This window comes from Lissotriton helveticus, chromosome 3_2 (assembly GCF_964261635.1).
Source record: "Lissotriton helveticus chromosome 3_2, aLisHel1.1, whole genome shotgun sequence".
NCBI lineage: Eukaryota > Metazoa > Chordata > Amphibia > Caudata > Salamandridae > Lissotriton > Lissotriton helveticus.
In genome coordinates, this window is record NC_136062.1 from 30,807,114 (window position 1) to 30,824,424 (window position 17,311).

The 17,311-nt window shown below is 45.1% G+C and overlaps 1 protein-coding gene across 1 annotated transcript in view; it reads right to left on the reverse strand.

Annotated features, from left to right (window-relative positions):
* The window catches only part of BLOC1S6 (biogenesis of lysosomal organelles complex 1 subunit 6), a 176,292-nt gene that overhangs the window by 36,898 nt on the left and 122,083 nt on the right, over window positions 1-17,311 (reverse strand). The window contains exons 3-4 of the mRNA XM_078684771.1: window positions 4,150-4,237; window positions 3,545-3,631 (exon numbers count right to left, since the gene is read on the reverse strand). Coding sequence (XP_078540897.1) covers window positions 3,545-3,631; window positions 4,150-4,237 — 175 coding nt within the window. The remainder of the gene's footprint in view (window positions 1-3,544; window positions 3,632-4,149; window positions 4,238-17,311) is intronic.

Here is a 17,311-nt window from a genome sequence, read left to right on the forward strand (position 1 = left end):
TCCACAACTCCCACGATGAACGCAAAGTTGCGTGGTGGGCACCCGCGCATTTCATACTAAAAGCAAGGGGCCATAAACGGGGTGGGCACCCGTAATCTAAACAAGGACCAGCGGGGTGGCACCCGCAATTTCCACAAAACCACCATAAAGCGGAGCAGGCTCCCGCTATGCAAAATACCAAAATAAGCGGGGTGGACACACGCCAGGAGCACAAAGGGCATTCCCGGGAATCCCTCCGACAGGACACGCAGCACAGCGCTGCATGGACCCACGCATTCCTCCTCAGCTGGGCAAGTTCAAAAAGAAAGATAGAGCGCTCCTCAGGCGCTGGGAGGCTGCAGCAAGCCTGGGCAAAATCAAAGCAATCCAAAAAGGTCCCAGCAGTCCTGGAGGCATAAAGGTGGAGCAGAACAGCTCCTGGGAATAGCCAGCAAAGCCACAAGGGGTCCCAGAGAGAGAAGTCCTCCAGGCATACAGGGGCTGGGCAGGGCCCAGGGAGGCAAGCCTTCCCCTGGGCCCCAGCAGCAGCAGGCCCCTGGTAGATTCAAGTAGGAACACAAGAACATTTTCATGGGGTCACAGCCCCTTTTTTATACACAGAAATCCTTTGTTGTCAAAGGTGCAGACAAGGGGCGGACCAGATGCAACTGGTTCTAGAGCACTTTGTTTTGCTCAGCCCCTCTGCCTATTCACAGAATGGGTCAGGGACATCAGACACACCACAGGGGGTGGAGCCAGCATTGTGTAGGGAAGGCACAGCTCTATTCAGATCCCAGGTGCACTCCTCCCTTCCATCAACATGCAGATCTCTCCATTCACCACCGGTGCAGACCCATCCTGACTCCTGGAGCCAGGCACACCAGCCAGCTCCAGCCAATCACAAGCCAGACAGTCCTGCACGTGGGGGTAGGTTCTGACAGCCTGGACCGCGCGCCGCCGTAGGTACCATACCTATTCTGCCGGTCCCACGGGAGCAGTCTGCGGGGCACCTTAGGGAAATCCCTGGGGTCGCATTACCTCAGCAGGACCAATTGGCCTGCCCATCTATAAACCTACAAAATAAGGTTGTATACCACATTGTGTAAATTTCTCTTTCTTTGTGTAGTACTGAACACTGAGGTCCTGAAGAATTGCCATTAAGGCAAGAAACATGTTGACCTGACCGGAGGGTTGTAGATATTTTGCTTCAAAAATATTTCAAAGCATATATCTCCTCTCCCACCCTTTTAATCAAGGGAGTCAACCACGCTAATAAAGTACATTGTGGACTGACTAACCTTTTTTAATTCACTTTTACTTCACGACTACACTTCCCCCACCCTCTCACACGCATGCACCATATGGCTGGAACAAAAGATCTCCGCTAAAGAGCCCCGGTTTCGGGAGCCCGTCAGACATTGCAGCGCCAGTCTGACGAGGAGCAGAACCCATACGATGAAGCATGACACCTTGTTTACTGGGTGTGTGAGGGTTTTAGTTCCAACAAGGGAATTCCCCCCTTCTTTCTTTTCTTAGTACACTCACTCTGGCTTTTCACTCCTCCCGGGGAACTTTGTACCACTCTTGTGTTACTAGTTGTCGGACTTGTACACTGGACCCCGCTAAATATTGTCCTATTCCGGTTCCTCCTTTGTTCAAAAAACAATAAATCCGCACACATCATGCCGCAGCATTTAATCTCACGAGTTCGCACATACCAAACTCGAGCCTGCACTCCCCACGCATCAGGATCTACCATGGACACACATATCCCCATGCATTCCTATGGGAGGGCAGGCCACGCTCACCACACATACACAGAGAGCGCTCGCACTTTACACTGGACCACAGTGAAAAAGTGCGCAGAGGCCTAAAATCACCAACACCAGGTTACAGAAACAGGCTAGGCAAATGCAAAAAGTTTCAGGGTGAACCTGCCAAAGGGGCCAAGTCCAACACACAGTAAGAGTGCGTATATCTACCCATGTGGTGGATTACTTAGAGGACACTACGCTGGCCTAGTTGAGTGATGCCCAGCAGCAGTTTCTCGATCAGCTGTTCACAGTAGATGAAATAAAAGAGGTGTCCGTGGGCTTCCATCCTGAAGGGCTCCTAGCTGTGATGGACTCCCAGACAAGTTCTATGAAATGTTCAGAGATATTCATGCTCCTACTCTGCCCGCTGTATTAGAGGAATCCAAGATGAAACACTTCCTCCAACCGACCATGGAGAGTCTATCTTAACTAATCTGCTTAAACCCAGGAAGGCTGCGAAGAAATGTGAGTCATACATATCTCTCTCGCTCTTAAACTGTGATGCTAAAAGTCTGGTCAAATATATTGCTAATGGTCAGTCCCCTCTTTTCACCGATCTGGTTTTTCCTGACCAACCCAGGTTTATACAGGGTAGACCTTCTATGCATAACTTGCATAGTCTCTTTGCACTCTTACATGGCCTAGAGCCAGATATAGATGCAGTAGCCATGTTTTTGCATGCCTCCAAGGTGTTTGATTCTTTGGAAGGGGTGTATCTATTATCTATTCTGGATAGACTTAGCATGCCCAGTAGTTTTATAGAATAAATCAGACTGCTATATTATTTTCCAGAAACTCTGGTACAAATTAGTAATGAGCATCACCGTCTCTCGTGGAACCCGATGGAGGTGTGCCCTCTATTCCATTCCGTTTGCGACTACCCTAGAGCCGCTGGCTGACCTGTTCCATGCTCATGACAAGGTCAGCTCGTCATACAGTGCACTGATCCTGTGCTAATGACGAGCTGACCTTGTCATGAACAATGGTAAATCTGACTTGTCAGCACCCAGCGGGAAAAGCCTTAGCAGCCAAGGTGTTAAGCTAAGGCAGCAACTTCGGCCATGCCCTCTGATACACAAGCCACAATCTTTTGATCTCCCTCTATGCAGACAATACGACATTGTATTTGAGAGTACCAAGGGTATGGCTCAGCATGATAACGTGGGAAATCCTAAAATGTAGGGCCCTATTGGGAGCGAGTCACTATATACTGTACCAAATCACAGTTCTTCCACCTGCAGATAGGGTTGTTACACACTTCACACTGGAATGGTGTGAGAGCTCAAAGGGATGCCTGGGTATATCGGCCAACGGTGACACAGGCCTCATCATTAAAAAAAATTATGGTGTTGCCCTTGATAAAATGGCAGACCAGATCACATGTTGGTATTCACTATCATTGTAACCGGCCAGGCGAATAGCACTAATAAAAATGGTTATCTTCCTTAAGCTCCTTTATCTCACCGTGAACATTCCCATCTGCCTACACTGGTCCTTTTTTCAAGCACCTGATGATCAGACTGGTGTGAGTTTGAAAGTAGCAAAGGGCAAAGTGTGAAACGCTGATGTTACCATTTCACATTACTTATGTGGACAAGCAGAAAATCAATAAACAGAAACAAAAAAGGTTTGTATAAATCGAAGTGTAAACCTCAAACAAGTAGTGATCAGAACAGAGCAATAATGAAATAATGAATCACATTTTACCTTTTTACTTCCAAGTCAAATGGCAGAATAAATAATCAACTTACTTTTAATTTTGATGTTTTTTCGTGCAGGGTCATCATTTCTTTTCTAACGTTAACTAACTTGTTATGATAGTATTTTGCTTCTGAGAGCTAAAAAGAACATACAAAATTAGCATCAACATTATACAGTTAAAATGTCAATGAAGCATTCACAAATGCATGGTTTACATTCGTAACACCAAATCTTTTAGATTAATCTTACAGATATGTTTTTTTTCTTCGAAGGCGTACTCTAGTCTCTGTTTTTACTGTAAACACAACATTTTATTAGCAAAAGAGACTAAGTGCTCACTGTGAAAGTTCGCAGCATGGGGACTGTGATAACAGCCAACCTCACCTGGAAGTACCCTCTGACTGGAAATTCGGATATTTAATTGAAAGAGCAAGTGGTGGGTGCATGGATTGGAGGGAGGTTAATATACATTACTGACCATGCATTAGAATAAGGTTTAAGATAGTCTGTATTTACTACCAAAGTCACCCTAAAGAAATACATCTAGTCTGCTTCACAAAGGCCAGCATCTCTTCTAATGGAAAGAATATCAACGTTTTAATCTGTACATATTAAATAGCTGTTATAATAAGTACACAACGATAACACAACTCACCAAAGCATTGATGTCAAGAATGGTACTGCACTCCCTGAATTTCGAAATTTCCTGTTCCAATGTGTCTAGTAATACTACCTGGTTCTGCCTATTAAAATTAAAGCACAAACATTAGCAGGTACAAAAGCATTAAAACAAAGTATAACAAATTATGAAGAAATATTTAGCCTTTATACAAACAAATGTCAATGAAAGAGAACTTTGTCAACTTTAATAGACCAAGCTGAATATTCCTGAATAGCTAATTTTTTTAAAGAATATATATATATATATATATATATATATATATATATATTTTCTTTTTCTTTTTTTTACTGGTCCCCGAATCCTGAACAAATTTGAAAAAGGTCCATAAGGGGTGACCCTGGCCACCAGGCCCACTTGGGGGACCATAGGAATTCCCTGCTCAGTAATTCAAATTAAAGTAATGTGCCTATTTCATTTGTGGTACCACTGTACTACCCCTGGAATCAGGAAAGACCTCCTATAGTACTGCGGGACTCAAAATAATAATACAAATATGCAGTGGGGGGTGGCCACACTCCAGTGTGTTGGGTTCAGAACCTCACCCTGCAGGCAACCCCCATAGCAGATGGTCAAAGCGTGTGTGCATCTGGAGTTGGCCAGTCCTTGGTGGCTGGGGACAGAGCCTGGCCGCAGGTAAGTCCGAACCTTAAAACTGCCTCCTCTGTGGTGGTAAATATTGAAATAGAATAGTCTTTAAAATATAATTTGCGCATAAGCTCAATGCTATGATTTGGATGTTACAAAATGGCCGAAATATAACTGTGTTGACGTATGTCCGTCATTTGCGTTTACGAAATGCATTTAATGACGCCGTTTAAGAGCACCTGCTGTCATTGAGAAAGGTGACAGCCGAAACGTGTCTGTGTGTACTATCACCTAAATAAAATCTGGGTGAACTGCTCCTGGGAGTGCTGGTGTTATTTGCTGTGCAGCGATAAGATTTATGCACATTTTCACCTTCGCGCTGGGGAGAACCCATTCATGAGTGCTGAGACCAAGGTGGAGTGTAAAGGAGCTGAATAAATAAATAAATATATATATATATATATATATATATATTCACTGAAAAAAACAGGTTTCACACATGTTATAGTTAGCTGGACATTTCACTCATACAAAACCATTGAAATTCCCCCGTTATAGTTAGTTCAGCTAACTATAACTCGCGCGCCCACAATGCACTGCTGATGATGTCACATATTACATCACTCATGACATGGTCAGTGACATCACTCACGACATCACTGATGACATCTCAAATGACATCACTGATGACATCACTGATGACAACATCCAGTGAATGTGTGTCTTTCTGAAAAATAAATATTTTTTATATATGTATACCTAAATGTCAATGGAAGAACAAACGGTTAAATAAGTGTCTAAATAGATGGGTTTTTTTTAATTGATTGTATAAACTGACTTATTAAGTGTATCTTACTGAATACATGTATTAGCGAGTAATGTTTAAATATTTATATATCTGTATCAGTGTCTCACTTAGTGTATAAATGGCTGCATGGGTTGGTGAGTAGCCACATGAGTGTGTATATGGGTTATTAGTTGGTTTTTTGAGTATCAGAATGAGTGCCTGTATGGTTTGGTGGGGGGTATTACTTAGCACACAGATGCATGAATGAGTGACTCTCTGTATGTGTTTTGAAGACAGCATGTGTGCAGGACTGTATGGGTGGATGGGTGTGTATGGGTGTGTTAGTGAGTGAATGACTGTCTCAATCATATCTTTATGAGTAACTACATATGTTTTAAACTAGTGTATGTGAGTATTGATGTATATAAGTGAGTATATGTGAGAGTGAGAGATTGGAAGAGTTCCTGCATAAATAAGTATGTGTTTCTATAAGTGATTGTTTAAGAGAGTAAGTATGTGTACGTTTCTGTAGAAGTAAGAGTAGTGGTGTGTGTATAGCTGTATATGCAAATAAATGAATGTTTTATAGTTTATTTGCATGTGTGAATAACTCTATGGATGAGTGTTGGTGTGTAACAGGATGTATAGGTGTATGAGTACATATGATGAGTGAGTACCTGTATGAGTGAATATAGAACTGTTGGTGAATGAGTGGATGTGCATGTAGATTTTGGAATTACTGAATAGGTTGTTGTAACTGGTATTGGTATCTCCATTGTTTTGAAATTTTTAGTTCTATTTTTCAATGTGTGTATCAAAGGTTATATTACGCTGAGAGGAGGTCTGCCACTCTTTCACAAGGATGATGTCATCAGTGATGTCATTTGTGATGTTACTGACCATGTCATGAGTGATGTAATATGTGACGTCATCAGCAGTGCATTGCGGGCGCGCGAGTTATAGTTAGCTCATCTAACTATAACGGGGGAATTTCCATGGTTTTGCATGAGTGAAATGTCCAGCTAACTATAACATGTGTGAAACCTATGTTTTTTTCAGTGAATTTCTAAGGTTTTTTAAATGCTAATTCCTAACTATAACGTGGGTGAAACCTATGGTTTTTTCAGTGAATTTCTAAGGTTAATTAAATGATAATTCCTAACTATAACGTGGCTGAAACCTATGGGTTTTTCAGTGAATTTCAAAGGTTTTGTAAATGATAATTTTTAAATGTATAAACTGTTATTTTTTTATACTAATTTACTGCATTGTTTTAAAGTATTTATTTTTAGATATTTTATTTTTTAAATTACATTACATATTTGTAATACAAATTGAAAAAAAATGTTTTTAAAAATATTGAAATTGTAATATTTTTTTTATTTTATATTTTATATAGCAGGCAATGATATCCTACGGAAGGAAATTCAAGTTACTGGTAAGTACAGTTAAATTTACTTTTCAGGAATAGTAGTGAGCTGAAAGATGCAGCACTGAGGTCTCTCAAGATAACAGGTGTGTAAATCGGAATTCGTAGTTCGGCTGATTTTTGAGGAATTCTTTTAAGTTCCAAAACTCCACACTTAGAAAAATTTCCAAGTGAAACCAGTCAATGTTAGCCTATGGAAGAAAATTCAAGTTACTGTAAGTATGGTTAGAATTACTTTTCAGGAACAGTAGTGGGCTGAAAGATGCAGCACTGAGGTCTCTCCTGATAACAGGTGAGTAAATAGGAATTCGTAGTTCGGCTGATTTTACAGGAATATTTGAACGTTTCAAAAATAGACACTTAGAAAACCACACAATAGATTCCTATGGAAGGAAATACAAGTTACTGGTAAGTATGCTTAGATTTACTTTTCAGGGTCTGTACTGGGCTCAAAGATGCAGCACTGACGTCTCTCGTGATAACAGGTGAGTAAATCGAATTCGTAGTTCCGCTGATTATAGAGTATATTGTGCTCAATAGTGAAGGAAGGGGGCGGGGCCTGAAGTGACATTAGTGCAAACACGCCCTGTGGCGCGATTTAGGTTGGGGAATTAATTCCTCTTCAATCCTGAGGTCCCATGTGAGCAAACTAGCCCACCAGGTACCTCCAGTATGCGCCAGGGAGCTGCGTTGCAGAGAGGTATTCAGAGGGCACGCCCCCTTTTTACTACACTCTGCAACGCAGCAATGTGGCGCTTACTGGAGGTACCTGTTGAACTAGTTGGCCCCAAGGGGACCTATGGATTGAACAGGAATTAATTCCCCAACTTAAAACGCGCCACAGGGCATGTTTGCACACATATCACCTCAAGCCCCGCCCCCTACCTTCACCACTGTGCAAACGCGCCCGTAACGCGTTCTAAGTTGGGGGATTAAGTCCCCTTGCATACTGGGAGTCCCTGGGTGCCAACTAGCCCACCAGGAACCTCCAGTATGCGCCAGGGGGCTGCGTTGAAGAGAGGTGTAAAAAGGGGCGTGGCCTCATTACACCTCTCTGCAACGCAGCCCCCTGGCACGTTTGCAGAGGGGAAACTAATATCCCTTGCATACAGGGGGTCCCTGGGGGCCACCGAACCCACCAGGAACCTCCAGTATGTGCCAGGGGGCTGCGTTGCAGAGAGGTGTAATGAGGCCCGCCCCTTTTTACAAGTCTCTGCAACGCAGCCCGCTGGCACGTTTGCAGAGGGGGAACTAATTCCCCTTGCATACTGGTGGTCTCTGGGGGCCAACTAGCCCACCAGGAACCTCCAGTATGCACCAGAGGGCTGCGTTGCAGAGAGGTGTAAATAGGGGCGTGGCCTTTTTACATGTCTCTGCAAGGAAGCCCCCTGGCGCGTTTGCAGAGGGGGAACTAATTCCCCTTGCATACTGGTGGTCTCTGGGGGCCAACTAGCCCACCAGGAACCTCCAGTATGCACCAGAGGGCTGCGTTGCAGAGAGGTGTAAATAGGGGCGTGGCCTTTTTACATGTCTCTGCAAGGAAGCCCCCTGGCGCGTTTGCAGAGGGGGAACTAATTCCCCTTCAATACTGGGGGACCCTGGGGGCCAACTAGTCCACCAGGAACCTCCAGTATGCGCCGGGGGCGCGTTTGCAGAGTGGTGCCTTAATTGTTTGGGGGGGGAGCGGCAGGGTACGCATACCCCGTGATTTTTTCCAGCCAAACATTTTGGGGGGGGGGGCCTTGGGGGTTCTTGTGGGACCCCCTAAGCAGGCCTAGGGGGTCTCTACCCTGCCCCCTTTTCGTGTTTTTCGCATTTCTTTTTCTGTTTTCTTGTGCCTCAGTTCTACCGAGGCACAAGATGGCTACCAACACATCCTGGTTTGGAGTGTTGACAGACAGTTGACAACTAATCAGCATGAAGCTCGTGCTTGTAATTGTACGGATTTCAGTACACGTACAGTACTTCGTCTCTAGATATCACTATGACTTTTGATTTTCTCAGGAACTACTGAATGGATTTACACCATTTAACAAAAAGCATAATCTGCAAACCGAACTCTATCTCTCTGCCAAATTTGGTGTAATTCCGTTCAACCGTTCGGGCTGTAGCCCTGGCTAAAGGTCCCTATGGAAAATTGCATGGGGAAAACAGGTTTTGGACCCCCCTTTTTTCTCGGCCCCTACTTGACGAATCACACCCAAACTTTCAGGGAAGGAGCGGAGCCAAGCAGGCCATTTTCTTGGAGAAATTCACGACGATTCGTCTACCAGCGCCAAAGTTATTCCAAATAGAAATTTGTGGATTTCCTATGGAATGTAGGTCCTAACTATATCTACCTACTGGCGATCGCCAGTAGGTAATATATACATACATACACATACATACATACATACATACATACATACATATATATATAGAGAGAGAGAGAGAGCGATCTCTCTCTCGATATATATATATATATATATATATATACCTACATATATGCATATATATATCTCCTTAGGTCGCCTCTGAAACAGTTTTTGTGCCAGACTTCAGACTTTCAACATTCCTCGACTGAAATCAAAAACATTTGAATAAAGTGCACATTATTTTACCCCTGCATTTCGAAAAATTTAACAAAGAATGCATAATATTCTGTCCTTCATAATAAAAAATTACATTATGAAGGATGTGTTGAGACTGCAGCAGAATGCTGTGGAAACGACAGCGTGATGGACAGAGCAGCACTCTTACGGAATAGTGCTATTGAGACGTCAACAGTACTGCATGAAGAGTTCATCCATCAAGCGTAGTGTCTCAAAACTCACCTACATCAGGCTATCCGGTTTCGCAGAGTTCACAACTTTTCCCACGCCTACACAGTTGTGTAGTTTCCTCTTGGAAATATCAATTGGTGGTAAAAAGCACAAGGCTTTTGCATGTATGTGTATACCTTGCATAACTTTTTCATGCGATGTTGTGAGTACTCTGAAGCCCTGCTGCGTCAGTAACTCGCAGAGCATTATGTATGCAAATACAGACCTTGCTTAACTTATTCTGACGAGTACTCTAAAACCATGCCACGCGTGCAACACTTAAGCATGTTGTATTTGAGTGTATACCCTTGCATAGCTTTTTCTTGCATGTGCTACTATAAGTCACACTCTGTTATACTTGCTGCTCAGCAAGGGTGAGTGGGGTGTGGAATGTTGGATGAGTGATGATGCTGTGGAATGTTGGATGAGTGAGGTTGGCAGTTGTTGTATGGGCTGAGTAGCAGGAAGGTTGCTCCTGGTGGGGATCTCTGTCCTTCAGCTCCTGAACTTACCATCATAATAAATATTACCTAAAGATACCCTGAAGTTGGATCCTCGTTTGTTTACAATATTCTGGCAACGAGGATGGGATACGAACCCACACTTGCAAAGCATAATGAATTAAGTGTACTAGTTTTGTTGTGGGGTGCTTTCTACTGCACCGTTGAGGTTCAGTTCCATGTGTGTTCATGTCCATTTCAGCCTGGCCAGCTGGCATGTTTGTGGCATAAGGGGCTTGGTTGGTTATGCGTGGTGTAGCAGAATGCGGGCTTGTTTGGTTTTGTTTTGAAAGGTAGATGTTGTTTGTTTGTTTTGTGTGGAAAGGGAGTTGTGGGTAAGTGTAGTCTTTTTGCTTTCTTCAAGACTGTTTTTTTTAATCTTGCCCACTTTGTTGTTTTGATTAATATGAGTACATGGATAGGCATAGTCATTTTCAATCATGTTATTTTTTTTGTTAACATTCCATATGGGCTAAGCAGCAGAAAGGCTGCTCCTGGTCGGGCTCTCTGTACTTCAACTCCTGAACTTACCATCATAAAAAATACTACCTAAAGATAACCTGAAGTTGGATCCTTGTTTTGTTTACAACACACTCACATACAGAGTGCTTGCCAAAGTCCTTATTTTCTCATAAAAGCCCAATTCACGAGGAATACTGCAACCTTTGCATTTCCATAAGAAAGTTAATGAGAAAAATATTCACCGACACCCACTCAGCGGTTCAGTTATGACGGAGGATGAAGGAGCTGTTACTTTTTAAAACAACGGTCGACTCCCAGGCTCCATCAGCACCTCTGATGTTACAGAGCTATAAAATATATTATATATGAAAAATAAAGTACATTATAATTTATAATGTAGTTTATTTTTTCCATATATAATGTCTGCAAACTAAGATAGATTTCCCATTTCCTACATGTTACGCAAATGTCTACAGCAGGCGCCTTTTTCTGATGAGCTTACATTACATTGGTACAAGTGGATTCAGAGTTTGTGCACACACAAACAGCATGCCGAAACCTAGCATCCACGGCTTAACAAACATTGCAAGTAGGTCTCACAATGCTAGCTATTGGCTTTGTCAATGTTGTAGCCATGTTGCAAAGCAGCGCAGACTAAACTTTTTTTTTTTTAAATGTATGCGTTATGATGGGCCTAGCGTTTATATTTTTTTTATTGCTGTTGGTAGACACGAGGGAGGGACGGCATGCACCACAGAGGGTGTAGAGGCCTCCTGCCCTGCCCCGCGTCAGCAATTTTTAAAAAGCACTATGAAGTTCAATGCGTAGGCAAGATGATTTGGCTTTGCCAATGCTGGTTATGAATAAGAAAGAACTACTTACTGTTTGAGGTGCGTTGTAAAAAGGAGATGCTACACATACCCAAGGACCACACGATAGGCAGCAGAAGGAAGTCACTCCTGGATGGACCAGGAAGGCAAGTGGAACTTAATTGCTATTGGGGGTGCAATACACCACCCCAGATGTCTAAAAAGAGCTGTGTCTTTGTCATTTAGTCAGCAGATCAGGTGTTTATGAGCCGCCGTCATCGCCATATTGTCCATCTGATCCTACAGGGTAGGTACCATTGGTTTGGACCAGGTCCGAAGAATACAAATCCCTGCCATTGCGACTCTTGTCTAGAGATACCAGAGACATTCTGGATGTCATGCAACACTGCGAGGGCCACCAAAGGGTTATAGTCCAGGTCCCAGGTATCTCTACGAATTTGCCATATCAGAGGCTAATAGAGCTGAAATGTAGGGCGGGACCAGAGGATATGTAGCTGTTCTGTTTGGCACATCACCAGCAATTAGAAGTATTCGACAATTTGCCCGGAGAAGTCTTTCCGGGGTCCAATGCAAGCCATGGAGGTTTTTACAATAACTGGATTTTTTATGGGCCTCCTGAAGACTTCAGTCATGGTTGTTTATAAGTTGTGCCCTTTGAGTTATAGAGTAAGTGAAGCAGAGCCGCTCTTGCCACCGGAGACATTCCAGTGGAGCACAGAACTTCTTGGTAAGCATAGCCCTGTGATACATTTTTTGAAGTGGCCACGGCGAACCAGGTAAGTATGAAGAGACGAGGGGTGAGAACCTATTTGCAGGTCTTCTGCATAGAGTGGATATAATGACGTATCTGTAGATATCTCCATAATTGGGATATAATCGACAAGCTTCTGGAAGTTCCACACAGGATTTCATAGATTCATTTGTCTGTAGGTGGTTCATCCCAGTAATGCCCTCGAATGCCAATATTGCCATGGAAAGGGTCTGGAGTCAATCGTTACAGCAGCTTTGGGATGAGTGACTGTCTTCTTATAGACGATCATGTCTTGTTGTCCGTACATGTCCATACAATGTGTATTTCCAGTAGGATAGGGTTTTGCTGGTCCGTTGAGGATTTTGAATTAGCATAAAGAATCAACGGACCCTCAAACTCCTTGTAAAGATGGCATTTAATGTTAACACACAAGGGTATTTCTATATGAGGATTTAGCTGATAAGCCATTTGGGAAATATGTTGTGCCCTATGGTAGGATGAGAGATGTTGTAGGCGAGTCCTGCGGATGTTGTAGTTGTGTGTAGTTTGGCAGCTGACAACCTAGGTGAAGTACCGTCCCACACATCGTCAGATGGTTGCATTAATCTGTTACAGGAGTCCTACTGGTATTTTGAATGGAAGCAAGCCAAATACATAGTTAAATCTAGGAATTACTGCCAGTGAGCGTGAGTCAGTCAGTGAGAGTGAGTCAGTCAGTGAGAGTGAGTCAGTCATTGAGAGTGAGTCAGTCAGGCAGTGAGAGAGAGTGAGTCAGTCAGTCAGTGAGAGAGAGTCAGTCAGTCAGTCAGTCAGTGAGAGAGAGTGAGTCAGTCAGTCAGTCAGTGAGAGAGGGGGAGAGTCAGTGAGAGGCTGCCAGTGAGCGTGAGTCAGTGAGTGTGAGTCAGTTTCAGTGAGCGTGAGTCAGTTTCAGTGAGCGTGAGTCAGTGAGAGAGAGTGAGTCAGTCAGTTGAGGAAAATTGAATTTTGCCTTGTCATGTGTGCCTACGTGTTCCCCATCCTATGTTATATGTGCATGATCGATATGCATATGTCCCCCTGCGATCGATTAAAGACGCAATTATAGTTGTGTCCAACTTTAGTATGCCAGTTTCCAGTCCCGTGAAAGCAACGAGTATTAGGCCTATGTTGCCCACGTTTTACATTCTGCACGCTAATTCATCAAATTGTCCCCGTTACTAGGCCTCAAGGGCCCGAACACCAGATTCAAGCTCCAGTCTCCTGAAACCACTCCGAGGAGCGATGCAGCCCCTCCCGCATCCCTGACCCTTCGCTTACTTTCTGCCGCGCAGCGCGGTGCCCGGCCTGGCTCTGCCTGCCTGTCTGCCAAGAATATGTTATGCCTCCAGTTATCAGTTCAGCTCTCCGTCTTCACATTCCTAAGCTAACGAACCGCATAAACATCTTCAGCTATAGTCTAGTCTTTCTGTCTCCATGCAAGTGAATTACTGAATTAATATCCATAGAAGATTCATAGCACACGCAATACACGAAGAATATATGCATGTACCAGTCTTAGTGTCAAGTAGCCTTTGCCCTGATAACTTTTAGATTCTATCAACCTGTTCTCCAAACACCAGATACCAGATATGATATAGGTACATGTCGTCCTGACATCTTAGACTTTAGTCTCCTCTTCTAGCACAGAAGTCATAGCCCCCAGTTCTCCCTAGTTACACGTCATGGCCCGTTTGCGCGCACCACTAGGTTAAAGGTTCCAAGCTGCCCAGGTAGCCCCCTCCATGTGCGCCGGGAAACCTTCGGGTAGCTGTGCGCTTAATCAAGTGTAATTATAATAATAATAATGTATCCACCCATTTATGACACTTCTGTGACGTTCTCATCACATGTCTACGTGCACGCCCTGTGCACGCCTTCTTTGTACGCCCATTTGTTCTTATCTTACGTTTGTCACTTGTTACGCCTACTGTATGTAATGCAATTATAATGTTTTACTATATATACCATGTACTGTTAATGAGACGTTGCAGCTGCCAGTCCATGCTATTCTATTTCAGGCTGTTCCGATCCTGTCCCTTCCCTTGTGCCTGATTAAAGCCTGTTAGACTCAGATTCCTCGGATCCTGCCTCTTATTTATTGAGCTATCTGTTTTATTTAATGTATTCAAAAATAGTACCGGTAATTAATTATTTATTTACCACACAGTGAGAGAGAGTGAGTGTGAGAGTCAGTCAGTCAGTGAGAGAGTGTCAGCGAGAGTGAGTCAGTCAGTCAGTGAGAGTGAGTCAGTCAGTGAGAGAAAGTGGGAGTGTCAATCAGTGAGAGAGTGAGAGAGTCTGGCAGTGAGAGTGAGTCATTGCAAGTCTGTCAGTAAGAGTGAGTGAGTCAGTTAGTGAGAGTGGGAGAGTCAGTCAGTGAGAGAGTCAGTCAGTGAGATAAAATGGGAGAGTCAGTCAGAGTGAGTCAGTCAGTGAGAGTGAGATAGTCTGCCAGTGAGAGAGAGAGTGGGAGAGTCAGTGAGAGAGAGTGGGAGAGTCAGTGAGAGAGAGTGGGAGAGTCAGTGAGAGAGAGTGGGAGAGTCAGTGAGTGAGTGAGTCAGTGAGAGAGAGAGAGTGGGAGAGTCAGTGAGAGAGAGTGGGAGAGTCGGTCAGTCAGTCAGTGAGAGGGTGGGAGAGTCAGTCAGTGAGTGGGAGAGTCAGTTAGTGAGAGAGAGTGAGTCCGTCAGTGAGAGTCTGTCAGTGAGAGTCAGTCAGTCAGTCAGTGAGAGTCAGTCAGTCAGTCAGTGGGAGAGAGTGGGATAGTCAGTCAGTGAGAGAGAGTGGGAGAGTCAGTCAGTGAGTCTGTCAGTGAGAGTGTCAGTGAGAGTCTGTCAGTGAGAGTCTGTCAGTGAGAGTCTGTCAGTGAGAGTCTGTCAGTGAGAGTCTGTCAGTGAGAGTCTGTCAGTGAGAGTCTGTCAGTGAGAGTCTGTCAGTGAGAGTCTGTCAGTGAGAGTCTGTCAGTGAGAGTCTGTCAGTGAGAGTCTGTCAGTGAGAGTCTGTCAGTGAGAGTCTGTCAGTGAGTGAGTCAGTCAGTCAGTCAGTGAGTGAGTCAGTCAGTCAGTCAGTGAGAGAGAGTGGGAGAGTCAGTCAGTAAGAGTGAGTCAGTCAGTCAGTGAGAGTGGGAGAGTCAGTCAATCAATGAGAGTGAGTCTGTCAGTGAGAGAGTCAGTTAGAGTGAGTCTGTCAGTGAGAGTGAGTTAGTGAGAGTGAGTCAGTGAGAGTGAGCCAGTCCGTGAGAGTGTCAGTCCGTGAGAGAGTCAGTCCGTGAGAGAGTCCGTCAGTGAGTGAGAGTCCGTCAGTGAGTGAGAGTCCGTCAGTGAGGGAGAGTCCGTCAGTGAGGGAGAGTCCGTCAGTGAGGGAGAGTCCGTCAGTGAGGGAGAGTCCGTCAGTGAGGGAGAGTCCGTCAGTGAGGGAGAGTCCGTCAGTGAGGGAGAGTCCGTCAGTGAGGGAGAGTCCGTCAGTGAGGGAGAGTCCGTCAGTGAGGGAGAGTCCGTCAGTGAGGGAGAGTCCGTCAGTGAGGGAGAGTCCGTCAGTGAGGGAGAGTCCGTCAGTGAGGGAGAGTCCGTCAGTGAGGGAGAGTCCGTCAGTGAGGGAGAGTCAGTCAGTGAGGGAGAGTCAGTCAGTGAGGGAGAGTCAGTCAGTGAGGGAGAGTCAGTCAGTGAGAGATAGTCAATCAGTGAGAGAGAGTCAGTCCGTGAGAGAGTCAGTCCGTGAGAGAGTCAGTCAGTGAGAGAGTCAGTCAGTGAGAGAGTCAGTCAGTGAGAGAGCGTCAGTGAGAGAGAGTGAGAGAGCATCAGTGAGAGAGCGTCAGTGAGAGAGAGTCAGTGAGAGAGAGTCAGTGAGAGAGAGTCAGTGAGAGAGAGTCAGTCAGTCTGTCAGTCAGTGAGAGTGAGTCAGTCAGTGAGAGTGAGTCAGTGAGAGAGAGAGAGAGTCAGCCAGTCAGTGAGCACGAGTCAGTCAGTGAGCGCGAGTCAGTCAGTAAGAGTGAGTCAGTCAGTCAGTGAGAGTGGGAGAGTCAGTCAATCAATGAGAGTGAGTCTGTCAGTGAGAGAGTCAGTTAGAGTGAGTCTGTCAGTGAGAGTGAGTTAGTGAGAGTGAGTCAGTGAGAGTGAGCCAGTCCGTGAGAGTGTCAGTCCGTGAGAGTGTCAGTCCGTGAGAGAGTCCGTCAGTGAGGGAGAGTCCGTCAGTGAGGGAGAGTCCGTCAGTGAGGGAGAGTCCGTCAGTGAGGGAGAGTCCGTCAGTGAGGGAGAGTCCGTCAGTGAGGGAGAGTCCGTCAGTGAGGGAGAGTCCGTCAGTGAGGGAGAGTCCGTCAGTGAGGGAGAGTCCGTCAGTGAGGGAGAGTCCGTCAGTGAGGGAGAGTCCGTCAGTGAGGGAGAGTCCGTCAGTGAGGGAGAGTCCGTCAGTGAGGGAGAGTCCGTCAGTGAGGGAGAGTCCGTCAGTGAGGGAGAGTCCGTCAGTGAGGGAGAGTCCGTCAGTGAGGGAGAGTCCGTCAGTGAGGGAGAGTCAGTCAGTGAGGGAGAGTCAGTCAGTGAGAGATAGTCAATCAGTGAGAGAGAGTCAGTCCGTGAGAGAGTCAGTCCGTGAGAGAGTCAGTCAGTGAGAGAGTCAGTCAGTGAGAGAGTCAGTCAGTGAGAGAGTCAGTCAGTGAGAGAGCGTCAGTGAGAGAGCATCAGTGAGAGAGCGTCAGTGAGAGAGAGTCAGTGAGAGAGAGTCAGTGAGAGAGAGTCAGTGAGAGAGAGTCAGTGAGAGAGTCAGTGAGAGAGAGTCAGTCAGTCTGTCAGTCAGTGAGAGTGAGTCAGTCAGTGAGAGTGAGTCCGTGAGAGAGAGAGAGAGTCAGCCAGTCAGTGAGCGCGAGTCAGTCAGTGAGCGTGAGTCAGTCAGTGAGCGCGAGTCAGTCAGTGAGCGCGAGTCAGTCAGTGAGCGCGAGTCAGTCAGTGAGCGCGAGTCAGTCAGTGAGCGCGAGTCAGTCAGT